Below are 26,496 nucleotides of genomic sequence, written 5' to 3'. Positions count from 1 at the left end.
AGAGCGCGGTGGTGTGAGGGCGGGCGGTTACCATGAATTGCCCCAGCAGCTCTGTGAGGGTAACGGCCGATGGGAAGGGAAGGGTTGTCGGTCAGACTCGCCGTACTAATAACAGCACAACGGAACCTCATCGCCGCAGGCGGGCGTCGAAAGAGCTCGCACCACGTCATGGCCCCGCCCCATTGGTGGCCGCGCCACGTCACGTGATATGACGTCACTCCCCACCGCCGCCGTCGCAGTGCCAGGTGCGTCCGGTCGGCCGGCAGGGGGCGCTGGCTGCGCGCGACGCCGCCGATTACCCATTCGTCGGCGGCGGCCGTGGACTTTAGTCCTGGATTGTCGTCGGAGGTGACGGGAGGGTACAAAAGAGGCGCGTGGGACCCAGTGGTGCTCAGCTGTGGTCGGGTGCGGACGGCTACGGACCTCAGCCGGTGGCTGCTGCAGCAGAGACTGATCGTCTTTTCAGTGATTGACTCAACCGAGTCGAGCTTCAAAACATAGCGACTTGTTCACGGACAGGCCTCAAGTGTTACATCGGTGGGTGTTGGTGAAGAAGAGGAAACTTAGCTGGACCGGGACTCTGCCGTTCAAATCGGCTCTCGTCGTCAGTCAGCCCAGCTGTGCTTCTGGATCTTTGTTGACATCGCCGGTTAGTTTTTAGTGGTCGCCGGTCAGCCAGTCTAAAGTGAGGCCCAACAGCCGTCAGCCCTCAGCAGACAGCACTCACCCAGTCAGAAGAACAGAAGCGTCGGCTCTCCTCACCACCATGGCGCCTAACGTCGCCACTCGTCGTGGTCCGGAACTGTCAGAAGAGGAGGTGGCGCCACCTGCCGCCGGCAGCGCCGCCAAGCGGCCGCCCACGGAAATAGTCTGGCGGAGCGTGGCCTTCTTCACGATACTTCACATCCTCTCCGTGGCGGGTTTGGTCCGCGCGCTGACGGCGGCACGATGGCAGACTCTGGTGTTTGGATTGTTCTGTTATTGTATCGGCGGAGTTGGAGTCACAGCTGGCGCACACCGCCTCTGGTCCCATCGCTCCTTCTCGGCGAACCTGAAGCTGCGCGTGCTGCTGATGCTGATGTACACGATGGCCGGTCAGAATCATATCCATGAGTGGGTGCGCGACCACCGGCTGCACCACAGGCACTCGGAGACGGACGCCGACCCGCACGACGCCACCCGAGGGTTCTTCTTCGCGCACTGCGGCTGGCTGGTGGTTCGTAAGCACCCGCAGGTGAAGCTGCAGGGCCGCCACACGGACCTTTCCGACCTGGAGGCGGACCCCGTGGTGATGTTCCAGAAGCGCTGGTACCTGCCGCTGGCGGCCGTCATGGTGGTCGGCCTGCCCACCCTGGTGCCGTACCTCTGCTGGGGAGAGTGCCTGCTGGACGCCTACCTCATCGCCGTGCTCAAGTACGTGGTCACCCTGCACGGCACGTGGTTGGTGAACAGCGCCGCCCACATGTGGGGCATGCACCCGTACGACCGGCACATCCACCCTGCGGAGAACCGCTCGGTGGCCGCGCTGGCGTTCGGCGAGGGTTGGCACAACTATCACCACAGCTTCCCCTGGGACTACAAGGCGGCTGAGCTGCCCAACTATACCGGCAACGTCACCACCGGCTTCATCGACTTCTTCCACCGGATCGGCTGGGCCAGCGGCCTGAAGACCGTCTCCGCCGACATCATACAGCGGCGCGCCGCGCGGAACGGGGACGGCAGCTACAAGGCGCCGCACTAGCGCCTCTGGTGGGCATCGAGACAAGCTGTGGTTCAGACACTGAATGGCAGTGCCGCTAGTGGGTGGGGTGGAAACTACGCCCGATTTTATCGGTTATAAATTGCGTAGGGTTGACTGGCGTCGGTTGCGTTGCGTTACAATGATCTTTAACGGTGTTAAGATGGTGTAGATAAGGGAGGCTACGACACCCTGGGAGATCTATCACGGCCTCGAATGGGAAAGAGATGGACAGGGAATGTTCTCTCTCTGTATCGAAATGTGTAGGTATAATTGTCAAATATCATATGGTGTGATAGCTTGCAGCGTTGCTTGTGATTCTTCATCTGGTGTGCAGATGCTTGTGTGATTTTCTCAAGAATTTCATGGCATGAATTCGGCTTTGAATAAACTGTGATACTGCCCTGGCATCGCTTTTGAAAAATAAACAAATAAAAATTGAGCAATGTGACGTTTTACGGTGACCTGTCCCTGTCGAGAAAAGGTTATTACGTCACCCTAGGAGTTTTTTTTTATATATCGAATATCTGAAAAAGCAGTACGCTAAACAGGATCAGGAGTGGTGGACTCCTCTCCAGCTTAGCCTCTGGGCGAGGTAAGGAAGACTGACAACACGGAAGGTGGTGTTGAGACTTGAGTTGAGAGGTCATGATTACTTATTAGATAAAATAGGTAGGCATCTACTTCGTCAATTTTTAGGTCAAACCAAAGGTCTCAAAGCATTTCTTACCTCCAGGCTACTTGTCATAAAAAATTGAAAGGTCGAGGGCATTGGGAGTCAAATTCAGATTCCGATCCAAAGCCTAACTCCCGATTCAGATATTTTTTCACCAATGGCTCATAACTCAAAGGATACCTTGTAAAGCTAAGGCATCGCAATAAATTGACAAACCACTCAATGGCTCTTTTACTTCTCTAACGTGTTTTCAGGTTTGACCTCAGGGCAGTCGAGTTGAGCTCCAGAGAATATAAGTCGCAAGAAATCTATAGTCGTTTTTTTGCGAAAACAGCTCTATGCAATTAGTTACTTTTGGCGCAATGGTTGAGGCTTTTCGATTTGAACAGCATGATGTTTCTGACGTCGAAAAGCGGAAAACAACTTCAGACACTGGTGACTTGAAAGTCTGACCTTAGATCGAAACTTTGACCTAGTAAAAAGGTTATCCTGCAATGAATTTACCCTCGCCCATATTGGTGTTTTTCCAGCCGCTAGCGTATAAAGGGGAACGGACTCCCCTAAATGAATTTACCCTCGCCCGTATTGGTGTTTTCCAGCCGCTTACGTATAAAGGGGGAATGGCCCCCCTTGCCGTTTCGCCCCTGATGGAGCTAGAGCTTCGCGGAAAAAACGGGCGTGTTGCCCGTGACGAGGGGAAGCCGGTGGTACCCAATTGTAAGGTTCTGGGTCATTGGTTGACCTTCCAGGTCAAGTCAATGACCCAAAAGTCGGTAAAATCGGGATCTGTTAGAAGTTAGAACGTTGTAAAGTGTGGCTGCTATGTTTTTTTTTGGTGTGCTGATCACGAATGTCATGTTAGTTTTGATTACAGATGATCACACTTTTTTGCAACTTTGCCACCGCGTCAGAGCGGTGGCAAATGACGGAGACCTTTACCAAAGTTTTTTTTTTTTTTTGCTAATAACTCCTTACAGGAAGGAGATACAGCCGCGCGGATGGTCTCATTGTGTTCGGATTGCCAAAGCGCATCGAATGACACACATGATGACCTTAGGTCACATGACCTGAGGTCAACCTTTGACCTTGAATTTTCGAGGTCAACACATATACCTATGATTCGATGCGGATTGACGAGAGGATCACGATGGTGCCATGTGCTAGTTGTTCCTAGCTTGGCTACTTCGAAAGTTATTCGATAAAACTCTTCATTTCTAGCGCCACCATTTTGACTTTTATGACCCCTGTGAAGTCATCTTTGACTCGGTGCGCGGGTTAACATCGGGTTAACTGTTTACAACCCAAAAAAGTCATCAAATTCGGTGTGTTTTTAGCAAAAACGTAATCTCAAATTACTTTGACCTTGGATGACATTGAAATTTGACCTTGGATGACCTTCAGGCACCCGACCCGATCTATGAGATGACTTGAAAAATGATGAAAGTATTTCCCTCGTGATTCTTGACGCCTTTTCGAACTTCGCTTACCTCATGTGACAAAACACTCAGAAGCCGATCTAGAAAGGGTCGTATTTCGTAACCCCCGGCGCTCATGATGTAAGTACCTACTAAAATTCGACTGCTGCCCTGGGCCTGGCCTAACACTCAATGATGAACCCCACTTAGGGGCTAAGTGGGCGTAACTGGGCAATTGAATAATGGTGCTTGTACTCTGTAACCTAGACTGAGGTGTATGATCTATCTATCAGATCATAGACTGAGATCTATGATCTGGGCTATGCAGTGCTGTTTGTTTGTTTTGTTGGGTTAGGCCCTTTCGGTCGACAAGACCATTGCAGAGCCGGAAGGATGATAGGAATTAGGGGGAGACATTGGTCTGGGCAGGCACCCTAGTGAGTCGCCGGGGCTGAGCCCGTCCAGAGGACAGGCCACCCAGCCCCAAGGCACTCACTGCACCCGGCTACGGGGTGCGCTCCCTCGGGAGCAGCAGTGCCGCTCCAAGGGAGCAGCCCGCATGAGATAAAGTTGCCTGCCCAGCCCGGAAGGGGATTGTGGCGTGGAGGAGAAGGATTTCAGTATCCTGAGGATAGAAGCACGGACAGGTGCAGTGCTGCCCTCTTCATCGTTCTTTAGGAGGCTACGATCGAAGGTCCCCTCGGAGGGAGCCGGGAGGAGATCGGGGTGTCTAGACTATAGTGCTGCCCTCTTCATTGATACCTACTGTCGTAGGCCTGGCTGGGACCTGTGTGCTGTCTGGGCATAGTGCTGCCCTCTGCAGTTCTGCTATAGGTCTGGTACCGGGCGAAAGCATCTGAGCTGCAGGACTGCCCTTTACAGTCTACAGCTCTGATTCTGCAGCATACGACTTCGCTCGCTCGTAATGAGAAGAGGTTTCTTCCGACGCCAATGTTCGTCAACAGCTTATACATAGACTCATCGGACTCATCCATCAATACTGGTCGATCATTGTTATGCTGGCAACCAACGACCTGATGTGAGAGATGTGACCAGACATGTGCATGGATCCGAGCGATGAATCTATGATCCCAGTGGATCTCGAAGCAAACTGCAGGTTAGGATCTATGATCCCATCGGATCCGGCGTGAAAAATTAACCCTAGATAAATAAATAAATATATATATATATATATATATATATATATATATATATATATATATATATATATATATATATATATATATATATATATATATATCCCGCGCACCGACGGGAAGCCGATCAGCCACTATCGAGTGAATAGACCTTCAGTCACTCTGTTGAGCTCACACTGCGCCGGTCCTACGATCAACCAATCCTTCACCACATGTCATACCGACCTGCCGTTACGGTGCAAATCAACCTGACGTTACGTTGTGAACTGAGCTGCTGTTACGCTGTAAACCGACCTGCCGTTACGGTATAAAGCGACCTGCCTTTACGTTGCAAACCGACCTGCCGTTGCCTTGCAAGACCGACCTGCCGTTACGTTGCAAACCGACCTGCCGTTACGTCCTGCTGTTGCCTTGTGAACCGACCTTCCGTTGTCTTGTGAACCGACCCACTCGACCACCGCCGTCGCGCGGTCCGGCGGCTCCCTCGTCGGGGCCCGCTCTGTCAGAGGGTCCCCGGACTCGAGGCGGTCCTGTCACAGGTCGCCGCGTCTCGGGGCGGCTACCTGAGGGGGCAGGTAAGGACGGAAGGGCGTCACGAGGAGAAAATCTATAGGACTTCCGGAGTAGCAGTAATCACTGGACAATGCCCATTAAATGATGCGCAGCCAGACGGACGTTCTTTTCCTCTTTACTTTCTTTTTACAATGTGAGTTGTCACTTTTGAACTGAACAGTCACCATATTTGAACTTTGGTGATGGTTTGCAGGAAACCCAGAATAAAGTGGACCGTTTTTAACCAGCGCCGAGCTGGGTGGGGAGGGGGCGTTTTCACACCCCCTCGGGTTTTCGCAAATATCTCAAAAAATGGCGGAGCGCAGCGTTTTTGGCACACCTGCTTATACACTTTTTCCACACATGCTGCAAAAATTTCAGACCCGTTTCGTTGGTCAAGTCACCAGATCACGTCAAGTGACCTTACCTCTAAAAAAGTTCCAATGCCCGCTGCAGCTAACACCGACTGAACGAGCGCTTTGGAACTTTCAGCGATTGATAAGAGTAACGGTATATATAAAATGTATATCTCATAACTTTGCCAGCTGTAACCTATAAAGGTCACGTCATTTTTGCGACCTCTCCATCATACCTAAGTCAAAGGGAGAAAATTGAAATGCGCGTTTTCTTTTGAACGAATGTCGTTCTGAACACTCTAAGACATCGGTTTATAGGTAGGAAACATGACACATATAATCGGAAAATTGCACCTGTGATCCCTCTGTGTGCCCCTGAGGTCAACTCAGTTCATGAAAGGCCCCCAGCAGATTTTTTTACATACTCTAACCCACGAGCCGCTGGGGGGCATAAAGTTGCCCCCCCCCCTTTACGTTTTGTGAAATATCTCCGAGACCTGATGAGCTACGAACGTGAAACTTGGCATAGCTTCAAATGAATACCTAGGCAATGTTTGAGGAAAGTTTGGTGGTTGTAGCACCTAAGATGACGTCACAGTGACGTCATAAAGTTTTGCCGTTTTCCTATATGGACCGTTTCTGATGACGCTGAGCATGAAAATCAACTGTAAATGAACTAGACAGCACCTGCTGTCATCCTAAAACATCTAACTACACTTCCATCTAGTTTCTGACCAATAATCGGTCCTTTATATGCCCGTCTCGGGCATATAAATATATCTGATGTATCGTGAGGAATATGAGAGTCGCAAATCTATAATTTCACTTATGACGTCACTGTGACGTCATTTCAAATGGGATCAACACCAAATTTGGACACAACCTCGGCTAGGTATTCAGGAAGATGTGTGCAAAGTTTCGCTTCTCTATCTCTTCGCGTTGCGACGATATCGTCGCAGAAGTAAAGGGGGGGCAACTATATGCCCCCCCCCCAGCGGCCGGCGGGTGGCGCGGAGGCCCAGCGGCCGCCGGGCTAACTTTTGATAGAGACGTGCCAGAGCGGTGAAAACAACTCAGATGTGTTCAGCTCAACAATACGGATCTATTGAAATGTAGCATGACCTTTAAAGTCAGGCCATGACCTTGACCTGAGGTCAAATTTTCAAGTTGACCTTTTAAGGACAACTTACAGTTCATTCGGTGCGTCTTGACGAGAGGAGCACGATGCTGGAAAAGTTATGTCGTGACCAGACATGTGCATGGATCCGAGTGATGGATCTATGATCTCAGTGGATCTCGAAGCAAAGTACAGGCTGGGATCTATGATCCCACCGGATCCGGCGTGAAAAATACATCTTGGATCTATGATCTCATATGATCTGACGATAAATTAAGGACATGGATCTATGATCTGAGTGGATCCCGCCATGCACCACATTTGAAACCATGTTTTAAAGGGGTTCTATGCCAATAAGTGACGCAAAACTATGGATTATGACGTGCGATCACATAACATCACTAAAACAGAACGTTTGTGAGTTGAAACAAGTGTTTTTTTTATAACTATGTGTTGACAAAAAATAAGTGAGGATCTATGGTCTCACTGGATCTCAAGCAAAAAATGAGACTCGGATCTGTGATCCCTACGGATCTCTCGATAAATTACAGAGCTGGATCTATGATCCCGTCGGATCCGAGATCAGGATCCGTAGGATCAGATCCCAGATCCATTTTCTCGGATCCATGCACATGTCTGGTCGTGACTCCCTTGAATCAAACATTATTAGAGAAAAAAAAAACGTAAGAACGGCTATTTTAGAGTTTTTGCTCTCTGGGGGCTAAAAAATTGACCTGAGGTAAAATCTGACAACACTACCTAGCAAGAAAATTAAAAGAGCTATTGAATGCCCTTTTTTCTGCGTTGCTGTAGCTCTATTGGTTCCCGAGTTACGAGTATATGCTGGTGTTTCGAAGCTGTTGAAATAGCAAAATTTGACCTTTGATGACCTCTGGTGGCCTGACCTTTGACCTGACCCAAAAATGGCCGAGGTATTTCCTTCAGTACCTTGGCGCTCTTTCGATTGCCGCTTACCACATGTCGCTACAGCGCCCAGGAGCCGAATTAAACTGGGGGGAGGGGGCTTGAAAACGCCCCCCCCCCCCCAACACCAAGGAAAACTCAGACCACCAGCACGGCGCCGGTAAAGGTCAAGTCTCTGTGAGGAGTCTTTTTTTTCTGGACATAAGTTGACAGAACTACTCGAGGGCAGCGCTTTTCGAGGAGCGCTGTGGCCCGAAGGTTTGGACTTTGAATTGTGAAAAAACGCCCGCCCGCCGCAAAACGCAAACACCGCAAAACGCGCAAAACGCACGCCCGAAACGCTAACGCAAGCGTCGCAAAAAATAAACGCCCGCCTGCCGCAAACTGCAAATAAAAAAACGCAAAAACGCCGCAAACCAATAAAACCGCCCGCTTCGCACGCCCGCTAACCGCCAACCGAAAACGCCTAAAAATCGCCCGCCCGCCGCCAAAAGCAAACACCGCAAAAAAAAACGAAAAAGCGGCCGCAAACCGCAAACAAACTTAACACCGCAAACAACGCAAAAAAAAGAAAACCGCCCGCATCGCCCGCCCGCCCACCCGCCGCCAAAGACAAACACCGCAAAAAAACACAAAACGCCCGCCCGCCGCAAAACGTAAACACCGCAAAACGTGTAAAACGCACGCCCGAAAAGCCAACGCAAACGGCAACAAAATCGCCCGACCGCCGCAAACCACACAAAAAAAAACGCCGAAATGCCGAAGAAAAATAAAACCGCCCGCACCGCACCGACGCTAACTGCTAACCGAAAACGACTAAAAGTCCCCCGCCAGCCGCCAAACGCAAACACCGCAAATAAGCGCCCCGCCGCAGCAAGATAATAATTTATCAACGACTGGCATACCGCTAGGCTAGTCATTTTCACAAATCAAAAAGATATCTGCAAAAATCTCCTAGATGAAAGCGCCCGATTAAAAAACGGATGGCACGTGCGTGTTCCTCGCCCCCAACTTCCTTCAGGTCAATCGTCATTTGGGTCACCTAACGCATTGACGACCGGCTGGGTGGAATGGACATTGCGCCAAGAAGCGTAAGTATATTGTCAAAAAGAATCCCCAGAATGGTGGATCCCAAAAGTTTGAAACTACCACTTTGGCCCACTGGACGACACCTTAAACAGTTGCCGACCGGATGACACCCATTGTTTGGTCACCCACGCCATAGTATGCATCATGGTTGCGCCGAAATGACCAAAAGTCCCAATTTCCGGTGTGCAGGGTCATTTTCAACGGCACGTGGCACGTGGTTCTGGACTTTTCCGGCCACTTTGCGACATACCCATGGGTAGTGCACCGAATGGTGGTTGATCTGCATGGAAGAAAATGGGGGGTCGTTTTGGTCCGCGGAGGGGAGACCCATACCAGAACGTAGATCACCTGGCCCACTAGAAATCCTGAAAAAATCAGAATTTTTGGAGCATCCGTTTTCAAGAGCATCAAGTTGTACTGATCTCAGGCAGCTTTTGCCAAATTGTCAGGGAACTCAGATTTGTTTTTCAATAGAAAAACACAATTCTAAAGAATAGTGTTTTAACTATTGGGCGTTGGGCGTAGGGCGGCCGCCGTCCAGGCAGTGTCACAGTGTTCAATGCCTCTGACCACATCACTGTAACGGCGCGGGGCCGTCGCCTGCCAGTTAGCATTGCCATGTTCAGTTCTTTTTGCAGCACTCCGGGTCGTCTGTGATCTTCCAGATGAGGCCGCAGGACGGCGAAAACGCTGTCCTCGGCGCCCAGTGTTCACAGGGTGAGGTAAAAGGCGCACAACCAGGCCAGTCGGCCAGCTGTCATTATCGTCAGCTGGCCAGTCGGCCAGCTGTCATTTGTTGTAACCTTCGGTTACAACAAATCATTGTCTTTTTACTCTCTCCTTTGTTGTCAAATTATAAACCATTAACCAGCGCATGACTGGGGTATTATGTCATAGCGCGAGTGACTGAAGGGGAGGGGGATTCAGAGACCCCTTCTATCTCCGAAACTTGTGGTTTGATTTCCAAAATTCGAACTGCATCTGGTACCTACTCCCGAAAAAAAAAACGCGCGTGCAGCCCAATTTCATTGACTGCGGTCTGCGAGGCCACCGATTACGTCAGACAGGTCAGGTAAAACAAAATTATCAACATTACCTACAAAATATCCACTATTTATTAGAAACAAACATTTACCAACATACAGGTTACGACGGATACAATATAATGCACAGATACCTAACGCTAAGGCTCAGCTAAACACGATATAGCAGAGCACTGGGTCACACCGCGCACCAGGTAGGAAGCCAGCTCTGGGTCGGCCAGAGGATTCCGGCTCAGAGAGAGATCTTGTGTTTCAAAATTGGCCCTCATTTCCTCGTACATTTTTCTGTACTTTGCCAGGCGAGTTGAGATTGGACTGATGGATTTTGGGGGTGATGGCGCTATATCGTGGTGGCCGGTTGGTGTATGGTATGCTGTAAGTGTGTCGTGACTTTCAGATGGAGATGGTGCTGATGCTGGGTTGGGTGGAGCTGGTGAAAGTGTCAGAGGGGGTGTAAGGGAGATGTTGCGAGTGTCATGTTTAGTATGTTGTTTCTGTGCGTAATGAAAAGCTGGTACACGGGGTGGTAAGGCGGAGTGGGCGGAGCTCACAGTGGAGGAAAGATAAGCAGAACCTCTGATTGCCACTGCGTTTCCGCGAATGATGGCAATAGAGATTTTTCAAGCCGTTTCGCGCCTCTCCCCGGTCACTGATGTGATCCTGCGGCCGAGTTCCTGGACTAGGCGGATGGCACTGGGGCCGGCAACGCCTGATGTTTCGACCGCCAATGGAACGAAGAGATACTGGGCTGATAAAGAGGCATACCGCTGTACCTTTCGATCCTCGGCGGCCCGGGCCGCTGATCCCGGTTTTATTGCCGATTTTGCCAGGCTGCTGTCAGCAAAGGTATCGGTGCATGTCGCATCCCAGGCTAGGCATTTTCCACCTTTAACCCGGCGGCCGCTGGGCCTCCGCGCCACCCGCCGGCCGCTGGGGGGGGGGGGGGGGGGCATAAAGTTGCCCCCCCTTTACTTCTGCGACGATATCGTCGCAACGCGAAGAGATAGAGAAGCGAAACTTTGCACATATCTTCCTGAATACCTAGCCAAGGTTGTGTCCAAATTTGGTGTCGATCCCATTTGCAATGACGTCACAGTGACGTCATAAGTGAAATTATAGATTTACGACTCTCATATTCCTCACGATGCATCACATATATGGGACCGAATATAAAGGGCCGATTATTGGTCAGAAACTAGATGGAAGTGTAATAAGATGTTTTAGGATGCCAGCAGGTGCTGTCTAGTTCATTTACAGTCGAGTTTAATGCTCAGCGTCCTCAGAAACGGTCCATATCGGAAAACAACAAAACTTTATGACGTCACTGTGACGTCATCTTAGGTGCTACAACCACCAAACTTTCCTCAAACATTGCCTAGGTATTCATTTGAAGCTATGCCAAGTTTCACGCTCGTAGCTCATCAGGTTTCGGAGATATTTCACAAAACGTAAAGGGGGGGGCAACTTTATGCCCCCCCCAGCGGCTCGTGGGTTAAAAGGGAATGTGGTAAGCCCGTCAGGACGCTTGCCGTCACCTCTGTCAAGTTTCGTGGGCTCGAGGACGGACGGGATGCCAGATGCAGCGAGGCTGCGCTTCACCAAATCGTTAAGCTCAGGGTGGCGGGGAAACCGGCCAGCACTTTTGCTGCAGGATAGGGCGTGATGTCCCAATCTGTCGACCGGGCAGCTACATAGGCGACAGACATGTGGCTCACATATAGGGGCGCCAAGACGGAGAGCTACCGCTATCCTAACAGATTCCGGGTCCAAAAAGAGGCCAAGGCTGGGGACCGGTACTGCTTGTAGCCATGCGGCTGTGTGAGGCTGGCAGGCGGCAAGTAAACGAGCTCTGTGGACTTGATTTGTTTCGCGGAGTAACTGTTTGCAGCTAGCCTCCGATGCCAGGTCGTCCCAAGCCCTCTGCTGCCCTGGTGTAGAGGGGTCGGGGAGGGTTGCCTCTCCGATTTAAGGAAGGAGTCGTTCAAGAGCGGGTTTTCTGGCCAGTATGGCGTCGTACCTGTTCCCTTGATTGCTGAGAATCGAAGATACCAGAGAGGACGCTTCAGTCAGAGATGCCAAGTGGCAGGGAATAGCTAGCCGTTCAACTGACCTAACGCCTAGACCCCCGTACCGGACCGGGAGGGAAGCCTGTTTCCAGGCTTCGTCTCCTAGACTAACATTGCAGGTGTCTGTGAGGGCCGACCGCATAAGGGCGTCAATGGCCTGCAATCCTGTGCTGTTTAAGTACATGGGACTAGATCGCAGGAGATATTGTAGCCGGGGCGCGGCAATGTAGTGGGCTAAAAAGAATAAGGCTGTGTGAGTGTCAAGGGAGCGGATGCGGCTGCAAAGTGTCTTTATCATATCATGGGCAGCGTCCGTGGCAGTGACGATGCTGGATTCGTGAAGAGGAGAGCCCAGTAAGGTTAGGCTGTGCAAGGGAGTTTCTACTATCCCAGGGAGATAACTTTTTAAATCGTCAATAGCGGGGGCCCGTTTGTCAGCTAGCCGATCACGAAAGACAATAGGCGGCGCCATGTGCTGAAATTCCGTTCGGAAATTGCCTCGTCAATTAGCTTGGCTAGACAATCGGCGGCAGCAATCCGGGCAGCTTTCGGTATTTGTTTGATGACGACAGTAGCGCGCCTTAGCTCGGCCAGGTACTCGGCAAGGTCAGCTGGCTCTGTACCCGCCGGCGACGCGTTGCTCTGAGCAGAGCAACGCGTCGCTGATCCATTGCAGCACTGCAATGGATCAGCATGTGTGAGAGTCGCTGCTCCAAGGCAGGTTCTGCAGTGCCATATTCTGAGAGCACGTGCTTGGGTCAAAGTCAGCTTTGCGCAAGACGTATGCCATCGGTCTCCACAGGCGCGACATATTATCGCCGCCTTCCTGGTCGACTTGCTCGGGCAAGCAGCGCAAGTTAGATCGGTCGTAGCTGACTGGTCTTGGGAGGTGCTCTTCTGCGTTTTGGGGCCTGGGTTCAACTCGATGTCACCTGCCAAAAGCACTGAGCAGCTAAAAGTGATCCGCCCGTGCTGTCTGGTGGCAACGGAGTTCGCACTGTAGGAGGCTCGGCGTCTGAAGAAGACGGTCTTGATTTTGCCAACTTTCAAGGCATGGGTCCCTTGAAACGGTAAGAAACATGATGTGTAGTCTCTGTCCGTTGGGGATAGGTTTTGCCGCAAACACAGGCAGGTGAGAGGCAGTAGGATGACTACGAGGAGCCGCAGCGAATACGAGGCCGAAATGGGATCCGGTCTTGGGCGTTGCATGACGCCAGTGGTGGTTCGGCCGCGATGGACTTGCGACCCAGAGGCAGGGAGCGTCAACTAGCGGCGAGAGCAGAGGCAGAGCAAAAGTGAAACTTATCAGGCAAAAACTGCTTGGGCGAATTGAACAGTGAGGCTTCAACGTTGAATTAATACCACATCTTCGGTATGCGACGAGCTTAAGCAACAACGTCACGTTCTTCGTGCAAAGAAAATAACGCGAGCCGGGACTACGCTGATGGCCGACGAATTTGCAACAAACATCAATTATTAAAACATTTCAACAATAAAAGTCCGCTACTCACGGTGAACCTCCTTGCGGCCCATGGCAGAAAAGATTTCAGAGTTTCGTCTTTTAAACATCACATATCATGAATATCGGCTCCAGTCTTGAACAGATCGATTGAAAATGGCGCCAAAAACCGTCGCAGTGCGTCACTTGTGCCGAAGTAAAAGGGTTATAGGTCTTTCCGTCTATATATAAGATTGCGGGCAAGTTTCAGCCGGCCATGGTGCTCAATTGACATAAGAAAAACAATAATTCACTGACAAGTGCGAAATATTCGTAAATATATGACAAATAAGGGACCACGCGAGGGGCTGTCTAAACTTGTAAACTTGCGCTTGTCTCCTACAAATGTTATCAAGATACCACAGCTTACCACAGCTTTCATCCATGTCCATGCACGTACGTCGTACATACTAAAGCTTGCACCGGCCCCAGCGCATGACTGGCCCAAGCTGACCGTCGCGTTGCCCTGACGTAGAAAATAACTAAAATTATTTATTCATAACTTGACCGGCCCCAGCGCGCGACCGACCCAAGCTGACCGTTGCCCTGACGCAGAAATAACAGAGGTAATTTATTCATAATGTTTGACGCTCTTTCAAATACTGCCAACCGCGTGTCGCTACGTGGCCAGGGGTCGAATTGGAAGAGGATTTCACTGTTTAAAGGCCTCTTTCCATAAAGGTGTAGAAATCCAGGAGCCCAAGCAGCGGGGCCCAGAAAAGGGTTTACAGCGATATTGTAGTGTAGTTGGATGAGTCAGCAGCATGCGTTTGGCATGTCTATGTAAGAAAACGTATACCATCAGTCATTTTCAATCAAACAAATATATCCCTCCATCTGCGAATTGCTGATTTCACTCTGAATTTACATATTGCCTATTTACAACCGCTCCTCTCTCTCTCTCTCTCTCTCTCTCTCTCTCTCTCTCTCTCTCTCTCTCTCTCTCTCTCTCTCTCTCTCTCTCACTCTCTCTCTCCTCTCTCTCTCTCCCTCCCTCTCTCTCTCTCTCTCTCTCTCTCTCTCTCTCTCTCTCTCTCTCTCTCTTCAGCTGACCTGGGACCTGGTGGGCTGTGCAGCCATGACCGTCCATCCGCCGCTTCCGCTGCTGCTGCTGCTGCTGCTGCTACTGCCTCTGCCGCCGGTGGAGGGCTGCCAGAAGGGTGCGTGGGCCACCGGCTACCTCACCGCCGACCTCCCTAGTGTCAGCGTTAAGCCCGGCGATTCCTTCAGCTGTACCTGCTGCGCGCTCTGCCACCAAAACCCGACCTGCGCCAGCCTCAGCTTCAGCCCTGCGACCGGAGAGTGTCGACTGCACAGCACAGTCGCCGGATACGACACCCTGACTCCGGACAACAGCTGGAAGTACTTTGTAATGCCCGGCCGCTCTCAGCACCACCAGTTCTGTCGGCAGGACTCGGACTGTCTGGTGAAGGGCGACTTCTGTCGAGGTCGTGTTTGCACAAACCAAACCGCCGTGACCTGCCGTGTCATCTACCAGACCTTCGGAGCAGGTGATCGGTTCGGAGACTACATAAGCCCCATGTTCGGATGGCTGAATAACACTGGAGTCCTGCTGGCCTGTAGGATGGGTTCTAAGATCGAAGGCTACACAAGACTCTTCAGAAGCTATGGGGGCAAGGCGTTTGACCGTGAGACGATGTTCCAGTACAACTCAGAGCTGACCGAGGACGTACAGCACTCCATGCTCTACCTGGCCGATCACCTCCGACACGCTGGTACTGAGGACACCTACCAACTCAAGGTATACCCCGAGCTATATTGGGGGAACTACGCGGTCATCGACTTCCAGGTGCCTCGCGCCGAGCCCGTGCTGTCTGACGTCCCTCGGCCGGGCGTGGGCTCGCTGCAAACATCCTCCAACTTTTTAAGGTTCAGGTGGACCATGACGATGCCGTACGTCCCGGCCTCGGGACCCACTCTCCTCACCACCAACGCAGCTAACCCCGATTCGAAGGACGGTGCCATAGCCAGAGGAGATGGCACGATCTTCTGGGAGTTCCGGCATATAAAGGCGCTGTATGTCTATATGAAGGAGTAGATAATGCTGAAAAGGCAGTGGAAGATCAGAAGGAGCTGGCGGAATAGACACTAAGAAAGATGCGTTGCAAGATATCTCCCTGACAAAGAAAGTGATAAAAAAGTGGATAATGTGGTGAGATATATGGTTGCTAGACGTCCTAGGTTTTCGTACATTTTTTTTTTTCACTAGCACCACGTGGTCTTTTCTCCACTTGTGACGTCACCTTTTATGAGGTTTACTTGTTTGTGATTGCGGAGCAAGCGGAGCGAGCGATGTCTACCCCTCGCCCGCACGTGGGGGGGGGTTGCCACCCCCCCCCCCACAGGTAGTCTTTCTGCTCTGCACTCAACATTTTTAGAGTTAGAAGGCTGATTTTTCGTATAGCTGCTCTTTTATCCTTTCTTGATGTCCACTGAAACTTTCAAATTTCTGTGATTTTTGGTTTCGGAGATATGACCTTGTTTTTCAGGTCATGTCATGACCCAAATGGCCAATTCTCAACATCTTGCGTTTGCCATGGGCCTTGCGAGCTTTTGACACCCTAGTGATTTCGGCCTTTTTTGCCAGTCTTACCTCCCACCTATCATGGAACATGCTGTTCGACGATGTACAGGGGTCAAGGTCAGGGTCAAGGTCAACCTAGGTCATCTAAGATAATTGCGTTTTAGGCAAGCTGAATTTACTTTTGTGAAGTTTTTTGACTGCATTTTTGGTAAAAGCTTCTCAGATCATGATTTCATGTAATATAGACCCAAAAACAATCGGTGCACACATCAGTATACACACAGACACACACAGACATAAAAACACATATAATTGACCTTGACCTAACTTGACCTGAAATGACCTCAGCAGCAAAAATCTGGTCGGGTAGTGCGACAAAGAGGTTCTAGCTGGCTTGGCACCAGAAAACAGCATCGTCATCGGTATTTGATAAGCAGCGCACTTGATATCCAACGGTGACCCAAAACAGCAACATTTTTTAGTTTGACCTGACCTGGAAGGTCAATGACTGACCTGAGAAGGTAAAACTGGGTATCATTGGATTTGTCTCTTCCCAAAGAATCTTTTTGGTCTTTACCGCTAAGCCGCTCCAACAGGAACGAAATGGCGCGGGGGGTGGCAACCCCCCCCCCCCCCATGTGCGTTCTAGGATGGGAAAATGGCATGTGCGGGCGAGGGTTAAAATAGAATAGTTACAGAGCGAGCGGAGCGAGCGAATTCTTACTTAGAATAGCAGAAATTTCCGAGTATGAGGGGTATATAGGGCCTTGGTATGAGCGACCGGCCGGCCGGCTGGCCGTTGTCACGCTTTTGCGAAGCTTATATCTTAGCATCCCCATGACCGTTGTACTGGCGGTAATTTTTGTAGGCCAGTTACATTCCTTCTATCGAGTACTGGACTATTTTCGATACATTTAGGCAACCCCTTATGCATGTGCCACGTGCGAAACGAAGAGCTGTCAGTATTGGAACAATGGTTTTAACCCGCGCCCTGGTGGGGGGGGGGCTATTTTTTGCCCCCCTCCAGACTTTTCGATATATCTCCAGAACCGCTGCGACGATCGTCACCAAACTTTCAGTACCCTCCCGGACATCAATTTTACACATTGTGACCAAAAGTTTTCCCAAAGGCTATGATACGTTGGCCGGAAATGACGTCAGAGTAACGTCATGTTCTGCCGTTTTCGACCCAAAAAAGGGTTTCGCGGGAAGAGCTGTCAGGCCTAAGCCTTGCAAATACAGAAAAACGATATGGACATAAAAGCTGTAGAATTAACAGGGCTACAAAACTGCTATCTCAGATTTTTGAAATTTTTGGATTTTGACCCTAAAAATAAAAAAAAAAGATTTTTTGAATATAATAGCCGAAAAATCTAAAAAGTTTTTTGAATTTCGCAAAAACCGGAATATATGTGATAGTCCTTACCACCTTCTATCCACATACCAAATTTGAGATTGATATCTCTTTTTTGGCGAAGTTATAGCGAAAAAACTGTTCAAAATTGATGACGTAAAATTTTCAAACTCAATTTTTAGCAATTCTAGACCCCGTAGCGCAAAACAAAGACCACCATTAGACTCCACGTGACGAGCTGCATCGAATCAATACCCATTTTATGCAATACTATCAACTTGAAAATTTGACCTTTTTTGACCTGACCTTGACCTGACCTTCACCAGAAAGTGACCTAATCCGTACCTGATAGTCTTATAACCAACATCATTGAGTTGGAAATGAAAAATTGGCCATACAACATGCATCACACAACCTTAGTACCTAAAGTTAGGTTCATGTGACCTGACCTGTGACCCTTGGTGACCTGACCTGTGACCTGACCTGGTAATGTCAGTGACCTCTCATAGCAACATATGTACTAAGCAACTGACGCCCCATCGCTGATTCTCGACAAAATGCGTTGAGGTCAACACCCCAAGTTGACCTGACCCGGACAAAAAGTATATCATTCGACGCGCCTGAGCGAGGCGAACACGATGCTGCCAAAATCGGCGCTCTGCGGCCGTTTTTGCGAAGTTATTCACCAAAAACTGAACCGTACCTTGGGGCACTTGACCTGACCTCAGAGGTCACCGGTTGACCTAAGACCTTAAAATCGGGTACCAATCTCTGCGTCTCGTAACGGCGCACACGCTCGTTTTTTTCCGCGACGCGCTAGCTCCATCAGGGGCGAAACGGCGAGGGGGGGTCGTACCCGCCCCCCCCCCCCCTCGGCCGGCGCGTATGTAGAAAACCAATAGGTCCGGCGAGGGTTAAAATTAGTCGACGTTCGATTTTCTCGGGTTCAGTTTTTGTCTTTTTTATTGGCTTAAATACGTGCTTCTTCGGAAAACATACTTGGAGCAAGAGTCCTTTAGAAGAAAAACAGACAGTAGCTATAATACAAATACAAATGCATGTACAAAATACAAATGCATTCCTAGATGAAACTGCGAACTGCGGGGCCACGGGCTTCGTCACTCGGTCACCAAGACCCCCGGCCAGTGGTAGCTTCCATCTACATACATAGGTCTGCGATGTTCATCGCACCACCTTGACTGATGTTCCATCACATTCAGACTTTCAGCTCGATCTTTCAGGCAAAATGTGAAGATCGAAGAGTTGCATCGAATGTATTGCCAACACCTTCAGGTGACAACTTATCAGTTCAGTAACAGTAAGCAGAAACAGCATTGCAAAGATAGTTGATAGGGATCTATGTAGTAAATATCTATGTACCTAGATGAGGATTAAATAGCCTTGACCTTATTGTTGACTTGGCCCGTCTCTAATGAGTTTTTGATGACAGACATGCTATCTGGTGCCCAAGGACGATTAGGAGGTGAGCTGATGATTGATTAGATGAATTGCGTCTGGCCGAGATTCACAGCGTTCTCAGCCCAGAAGAGCTCCGGGTGCTCCTGCCTCAGCTGGTCATACTCGGGAATCTGAGCCGGCGCTACTGGCAGGTGGGCGGCCTGCGGCTGGAAGCCACCCTCGTTGGCCAGGTAGTCGACGCGGTAGGTGTTGCCGTCATCAGCGATGAACACAAAATTGCCCCGCTGCTCGATTCTTCCTCTCTGAGGCTGGGAGGCACGATCGACACGTCCAGTCTCCTGGATCTGCAATAATAATTCAGTTGCATTGTAGTTAGACGTGCTCCTGGTACAAGTAGATTGTTTCGCAATCTACATCACATATTCATCAGCAGGCATTTGTCAGTTAACCCGCTTTCAAAGTACATAAACTGAGTATCTAAAACCAATTTTGTCATAAATTGTAAGGAAATAACCTACCGCTCATAACTCTTTAAAGTATATTCGGGATTCAAAAGAAAACAACTTTTCGAGCTCATTCAGCATGACGCCATCATCAGCTCTCTGAGATGATGATGGCTGATGAGCGCAATGCCTAAAGCTTCTCGAATAGTTATTTTCTTTGGAATCCGGAATTTACTTTTAGGTAGCATGAGAGAGTACTTTTCTTACTATTTATTGCAATGTCTATAAACCTAGCGTTTTAGCAAATATTTGGGGCCAATTTTATAATTTTAACCTTTTTAACGATAGGCGCTATCACAAGTGTATTCGCGGCCATTGGGGCGACGTAAGAAAAGAAGAAAACATCTGACCCCAAGAGCTTTGAATTATCAGTTAGCATGCAACTTTTCCTTTATGTGGAAAGAATCTACCATTAATTGTTAGATAAAATTGCATTTAAAATCGTAGTTTTATGTTTTTCCATCGTTTGCACAATATATTCCTTTACAAAGCTAGAAACACTAATTAAAAATAGTTCCAGCATCATCATCAAGAACAATAAGGAAGGCTTGAAGTGAATACAATAATCTATAGTTCGTTTTTTTTTCAAAAGGACGCTGGCTCCAAGTATGTTTTTCGAACAAGCACGTGTTTTAGCGAGCAAAACGAGCAAAAACTGAACCTGAGAAAATCGAACGTCGATTAATTTTAACCCGGCGGCCGCTGGGCCTCCGCGCCACCCGCCGGCCGCTGGGGGGGGCATAAAGTTGCCCCCCCTTTACTTCTGCGACGATATCGTTGCAACGCGAAGAGATAGAGAAGCGAAACTTTGCACACATCTTCCTGAATACCTAGCCGAGGTTGTGTCCAAATTTGGTGTCGATCCCATTTGAAATGACGTCACAGTGACGTCATAAGTGAAATTATAGATTTGCGACTCTCATATTCCTCACGATACATCACATATATGGGACCAAATATAAAGGGCCGATTATTGGTCAGAAACTAGATGGAAGTGTAGTAAGATGTTTTAGGATGACAGCAGGTGCTGTCTAGTTCATTTACAGTCGAGTTTCATGCTCAGCGTCATCAGAAACGGTCCATATCGGAAACGACAAAACTTTATGACGTCACTGTGACGTCATCTTAGGTGCTACAACCACCAAACTTTCCTCAAACATTGCCTAGGTATTCATTTGAAGCTATGCCAAGTTTCACGTTCGTAGCTCATCAGGTTTCGGAGATATTTCACAAAACGTAAAGGGGGGGCAACTTTATGCCCCCCCCCCAGCGGCTCGTGGGTTAACATGTGATTTCTTCCTGATAATTTCCATATGTGCGTTTTGGAACCAAATAGGAGAACAGTAGTGACGTCATGCTGTCGAACATGTATTGCAATGTAACGTATAACTATCATGGACGGAACCGCTTACTCGATTATAAGCTCGGCAACAGTAAAAACTAAGTTTCACCCAAATTCGTTGACACTTGTCCCATTGCACGGACATTTGGGTGCCTGCTGCCACCAGTGACGTCATCATAGTATGTTCATTTTTAAGAAACATTTTCCAGCTACTTACCGTGCACAATTTGAAATCGATTATTTTTCGGTAAGAAATTATTGGCCAGACACTGAAGCTGCCAAAACTCACGTGAGAGCTTCGATATTGAACTTTGAGCCAGCGTCCTTTTGAAAAAAAAAAACGAACTATAAACGGTTTTGCCAGATGTGAAGATCACTCCTAAAATTGCCTGTAGAAATATTGAAGGCAAAAGTTCAACTTTTTCACAAGACAGATGTCTATAAACCTATTCAACGTGTGACAACTCAGCCGGTATTTCATCGCCTACAGCCCAGCTTTCGCTAGTGACCGCTAGAGGCGCTGCTATCGATGTCCACCCGTGCCGCCTAACGACAAAGTGTTTTGCGCATTGCGATGTTTTTAAATTTGGTTGAGTAATGGAGCTGCAAGGAAAACTTACAGAAAATATTTAAAGCACACCCACATGCTAAAATGCAGCGCTGAGTGCGAATCATCTGCAACATCAAAAAATGATATCGGTTTCTAATTTTGCAGAGTCTGTGAGTAATGTTTGAAGTTAACACTGAGATCGACTTTTAGCATAAGAGGAGAACTGACGTACCCGCTGTCCGTTGCTCAGCTCGTAGCCGTACTCGTAGTCTCCGTCCCGGACCTGGTCGAACCGCTGGCTGAGCACGCGCACATCCGGGGTGTAGATGGCGCTGCTGAAATCGGGAACGGGCACGAACGGAGCGGGCACAAACGGAGCCGCCCAGGCAGCCGCCACCAGCAGGATAGCCACGAACTGTCAATGGAAAAAAATCATCAGCTCAGGCATTCGGGCTTGGAGAAACGCACATGCAATAAACCGCGGCTTTATTCATGCAGGACTTTGTTCATTATAATGTTTATGTTTAGAATATAGATAATTAAAGTGGAAAAAATCAGTTGTGTTCAAATGCACTCATGCGTGTCCTGCTGTCTCACTTCATATCAAAGCGCGCAGCTCCTTTGACAATTAGGCACAGCACAACCTCACAGCCACCACTGGACGGCTACTGCCGCAGTCGGCAGCGCATGGTAGCGGGATCCTCACCATCTGCATGTTGGCTGTGAGATGGTCAGCAGAGAACTGATACCGTCCAGCAGTGCTCAGCCGCTTATAAGGCCCAGCCGGCCGCTCTCAGGGTCGGCCCGGTCCGTGAGGAAACGGTGGCAGATGAGCTGTAAGATGAGTCCGATGAGCCGATCTTACCGTTCTCGGATTGACGAGTGGAGCACGATTGTATACTAAGTTAAGAACTAGCTTGATAAATTCCAAAATTATTCACACAAAAAAAACTCTCTTGCCATCTAGTGCCGCTATTTCTACTATTTTTAATCCTCTGATGCACTTGTCCTGTATCTACATAATGTCGTTTACGGCTTGTCAGTTGTCGCAATAATGTACCGCGTGTTGAGTGACAAAAATCAATACCATAGCTATACCGACGAACGATCGCTTTGAGCCTTTAGGCGATTGACAAAAATAACAGTATGTGGGTATACAATCCATGTCTCAGAATTTTGATACCCGCGCCGGGCCGGTGCTCTGAGATTCCGCGCCGGGCCGGGGGGGGGGGGTCTGAACAGCCCCCTTCTAACTTGGCTCCTGGGCCACGTAGCGACACGCGGTAGGCGGCAATCGAAAGAACGTCCAAAATAAGGACGAAAACATTCGGCCATTTTTTGGGTCAGGTCAAAGGTCAGGTCACCAGAGGTCACCAAAGGTAAAATGTTGACTATTTCAACATTTTGGAAACTGCCCACGGCTATCTCGAGAACCAATAGAGCTACAGCGCTTCAGAAAAGCGCATTCGATAGCCCTTTTACAGAACTTTCTGAATAACGCTCTCAGATTTGACCTCAGGTCAACAGTTTAGCCTCCAGAGGGCAAAAACTCCAAAAAATAGCCGTTTTTACGAAAAGCGTTTTTCAGTAATAACTTTTGCCTCAAAAGAGCCATGACATTACTTTTGCCAGCATCGTGTTCCTCTCGTCGAGACGCGTCGAATGAACTATAATTTGACCTTGAAAAGTCAACTTAATAATTTGACCTCAGGTCAAGGTCATGACCCGACCGGAAAAGGTCATGTTGCATATCAGTCGATCCGCAACGTCGAGCCGAACACATCTAAGGCGTTTTCAGCGCTCTAGCACGCCTCTATCAGAAGTTATTGGCGAAAAACTATTAGATTCTGTTCGTGACCTGAGATGACCTCGGGGACATAACAAGGGGTCACAGTTGCCATTTTCTGGTTCAGTGTGTCAATTTTACCTACATCTTGGTGTTTGAGAGTGTCTAGAATAGCGTCCGTGCAAAACAGACGCTTTTCAATTTCTTAGGTCACCGATATCAAAATTCCGAGATATACATTTTATAGATAGTGTTGCTCTTATCAATCGCTGAAAGTTTCAAGGCAATCGTTCAGTCGGTGTAGCTATGACGAGCATTCTTATTTTTTCTGAGGTGAGGTCACTTGGCGTAACCTGGTTGCCTGACCTAAGGTGACCTGGGTCTGAAATTTTCACAACATGTGCCTAAATAATGCATGAACAGGTGTGCCCGCCGCCGTTTTTGAGATATCTGCGAAAAACCGCAGGGGCGGGGGTGTTCAAACACCCCCCCCCCCGGCCCGGCGCGGGTTAACCCGGCAGGCGGTGGGCCTCCCGGCCACCTTCCGCGCGGTGGGGGGGGGCATTTTTTGCCCCCCCCCGTATCTCCGAAACTACTGGACGGATCCGGAACATTCAAACGGTGTTCGATAGCCCTGTCAAATTTGTTGAAGGAAACCAAATTTCATTGACTTCGGGGTCACCGATGACGTCACAGGTCAGGTCAAAGATAAAATGTTTCACCGTTCACGGGGCTTCTAGGGAAAGCGCTATAACACCGAGTAAAACGCATTTTGTCGAAAATCAGCGATAAGGCGTCAGTTGTCTAGCCCGCGCGGGGCTGGGGTCTCCATCCGAACGCGTGGGGCTGGGGGGGGTAAATTTTACCCCCCCCCCCTGTTATCTCCCGAACTAATGGTCCGATTTGGAAAATTCAAACTCCAATCGAAAGATCTCATCACGAACAACTAAAAACATGTACTTAATTTAAAGTTTGAGGTCAAGGTCAAGGTCAGGTCAAGGGTATAAATTGCAAGTTCCTACAGTAACGGCCTTGCACCGTAGTTGCCGAAGAATGGAGTCAAGTGGACTGAGACTGAATGCCCAAAACGTGTTCTTAGGCTACCAAGACAATATTCGTTGCATACAATATCATTTAGAGGTCAAGGTCAAGGTCAGGTCAGGTCAGGTCAGGTCACCAAAAACAAAATATTGAAAAGGGCATGTGCGACACATGTTTTATGGGTCATTTTACTCATAGAATGGGGTTGGGAACTCGATTTTTTAAGAATGCATGAAAATGATCAAACTATTTTCACAGAATTTATGGTGCATACCATTGCCTCATAAAATCAATATCCTGAGAGAAATGGGGGAAGAAAGATAGGAAACTTGTTTTGAAAAGTTTTTGAAAAAAAGATGCTCTTGATGCTGTTACGTCACATGTCACCTTCTGCGGTTGACAATTAATGGCGCATCTGGCGCACCACAGATTACATGTTATATAAATGGGTGAAAGATGTTGTTTGTTTCACTCTGCCATTCGCGCTGTTTTTAACTTTAAATTATGCTAAAACATTTACGGATGAAATGTTCAGTGTCAAAAATTGATGTGTCTGCCGTGTATTATATTCCCACTTAACCCGCGCCCCACTGGGGTCTGTGTATAACACGCCCTACTGGGGGGGGGGGGGGGGGCTATTCATAGCCCCCCTCCTAACTCCGAAACTACTGGGCCGATCGTCAAAATTCAAACGGCGTCTGATAGCCCCGGAAAAACTGTCGAGCGAAACCTAATTTCATTGACCTCGAGGTCACCGATGACGTCACAGGTCAGGTCAAAGTAAAAATTATTAGCATTTTGGTTTGTTCACATTTTGGGCTCTGGCCGCCGTCTTACAAGTCAGATCAGGCTCATTTTTGGTACACACACTCTTGAACAGATGCTCTAGATACCCTGAGGGTACCAAACTTTTACTTTGATTTTCAGGTCAAGGTCAGGTCATCACAGGTCACGAAAATATTTTATCATGCGTCGGTCACGTGACACATGTTTTATGGTCCATTTAGGCCATAGATTTCGAATTTGATGTCTTCTGTGTCATTCGAGGTCATTTTGAGTCGAATTTAGCTTAGGTCAGGTCACTTTCAGGTCAAAAAAGGTCAAATTTTGAAGTTGAAAATTTTCAACAAAAAAGGTGTCTATTGGATGCAGTTTGAGCTCAGGAAGACGATGGTGCCATTTATATCGGTGTACGATGTCAAATACGTACTGAAAAATTGATTTGAAAAATTAATAATTGTGAATTTTTTGCAATAATGCGTATAACTTGGCCATTTTTGAAGATATTTAGCTAAAACTTGCTAGAGTTAGTCATAATCATGCGTTCTGTCACATATATTCCGGTTTTTTGAAAAAAACAAAAACTTTTTGAAAAAAAATATAAAAATATAAATTTTGAATATTATTATATAAAATTTTCCAAATTTTCAAAATTTTGAAAATTCGAGATAGCAGTTTGATAGCGCGGTCAATTCTGAGTGCTTTCATGCAAAGAAATTGGATCTAGCTTAAAAACTGAGCTCTTGGGAGCGATTGCCGTGGTTCAATGTTTTGCGTCGAAATCGGGCGAACATGACGTCACTCTGACGTCATTTCCGGCCAACCTATGGTAGCTACGAAGTTCAAATTTTGACACAAGGTTTCAAATTGATGCAGCCGAAGGTACTGAAAGTTTGGCGTCGATCCGTCAAGCGGTTTGGAAGTTATTGCAGAAAAACGGGAGGGGGGGCTATAAATAGCCCCCCCCCAGTGGGGCGCGGGTTAACATTGAGCGCGTGATAAACATTTTATGTACCTCGAATTTTCAAATGATAAAGATGATGAATCGGAGGATGCTGAAAAGCAAAAGCTCATTCCAATATTTGGACTACTTTACGATTAAAATGTTTACAGTCCTGTCATCTTATTGATCATTTATTTGTTCTTTTTTATGAAAATAACTTAACCCTATTCCTGGCGGGCTCCGCCGGGACAAGAAACTGGCGGGGGGGGGGGGGGCCGATTCGGCCCCCCTGAGATCTCGAGAACGAAGCAAGATAGCGACAAACGGTAAACGGCATCGGATACGCACGGTCAAGATCTACAATTTTTACAAAGGTCATTTTCAGGTCAGGTCAAAGATGACGTCACAGGGGTCGAAAAAGTCAAAATGGCGGCGCTAGATATGGAGAGAGTTTTTCTCGAATAACTTTTGAATTAGTCAAGATAGGAACAAACTAAGGGCATCATCGTGATCCTCTCGTCAATCCGCATCGAATGATATATATGTTGACCTCGCAAGGTCAAGGTCAAAGGTTGACCTCAGGTCACGTGACCTCGAGGTCA

The 26,496-nt window shown here is 48.5% G+C and overlaps 2 protein-coding genes across 2 annotated transcripts; one reads left to right on the top strand and one right to left on the bottom strand.

Annotated features, from left to right (window-relative positions):
- Nucleotides 1-240: 240 nt before the first annotated feature.
- Nucleotides 241-2,180, top strand: LOC122391825 (acyl-CoA Delta-9 desaturase-like). Its single transcript, XM_043386124.1, has one exon. It carries the CDS (start codon nucleotides 767-769, stop codon nucleotides 1,739-1,741), a length of 975 nt encoding a protein of 324 aa, XP_043242059.1. The 5' UTR covers nucleotides 241-766; the 3' UTR covers nucleotides 1,742-2,180.
- Nucleotides 2,181-18,787: 16,607 nt separating this feature from the next.
- LOC122391823 (flexible cuticle protein 12-like) lies at nucleotides 18,788-22,209 on the bottom strand. The gene is made up of 3 exons (XM_043386121.1): nucleotides 22,051-22,209; nucleotides 21,577-21,759; nucleotides 18,788-19,293 (listed from the first exon to the last, which is right to left on the bottom strand). Exons 1-3 carry the CDS (start codon nucleotides 22,057-22,059, stop codon nucleotides 19,030-19,032), a joined length of 456 nt encoding a protein of 151 aa, XP_043242056.1. The 5' UTR covers nucleotides 22,060-22,209; the 3' UTR covers nucleotides 18,788-19,029.
- Nucleotides 22,210-26,496: the final 4,287 nt, after the last annotated feature.

Source organism: Amphibalanus amphitrite, unplaced genomic scaffold (genome assembly GCF_019059575.1).
Source record: "Amphibalanus amphitrite isolate SeventyFive unplaced genomic scaffold, NRLGWU_Aamphi_draft 000456F_arrow, whole genome shotgun sequence".
In the NCBI taxonomy this organism is placed as follows: Eukaryota; Metazoa; Arthropoda; class Thecostraca; order Balanomorpha; family Balanidae; genus Amphibalanus; species Amphibalanus amphitrite.
The sequence above is the reverse complement of the archived record's forward strand: the minus strand, read 5'-3'. Positions and strand labels throughout refer to the sequence as shown.

What these genes read in the sequence shown, in the direction of transcription:
- LOC122391825 (XM_043386124.1), top strand. Translation starts at nt 767, where the DNA reads ATGGCGCCTAACGTCGCCACTCGTCGTGGTCCGGAACTGTCAGAAGAG.
- LOC122391823 (XM_043386121.1), bottom strand. An exon ending in AGCTGAGCAACGGACAGCGG is followed by an intron (nt 19,294 to 21,576) that starts GTACGTCAGTTC and finishes TTATTATTGCAG; the next exon opens with ATCCAGGAGACTGGACGTGT.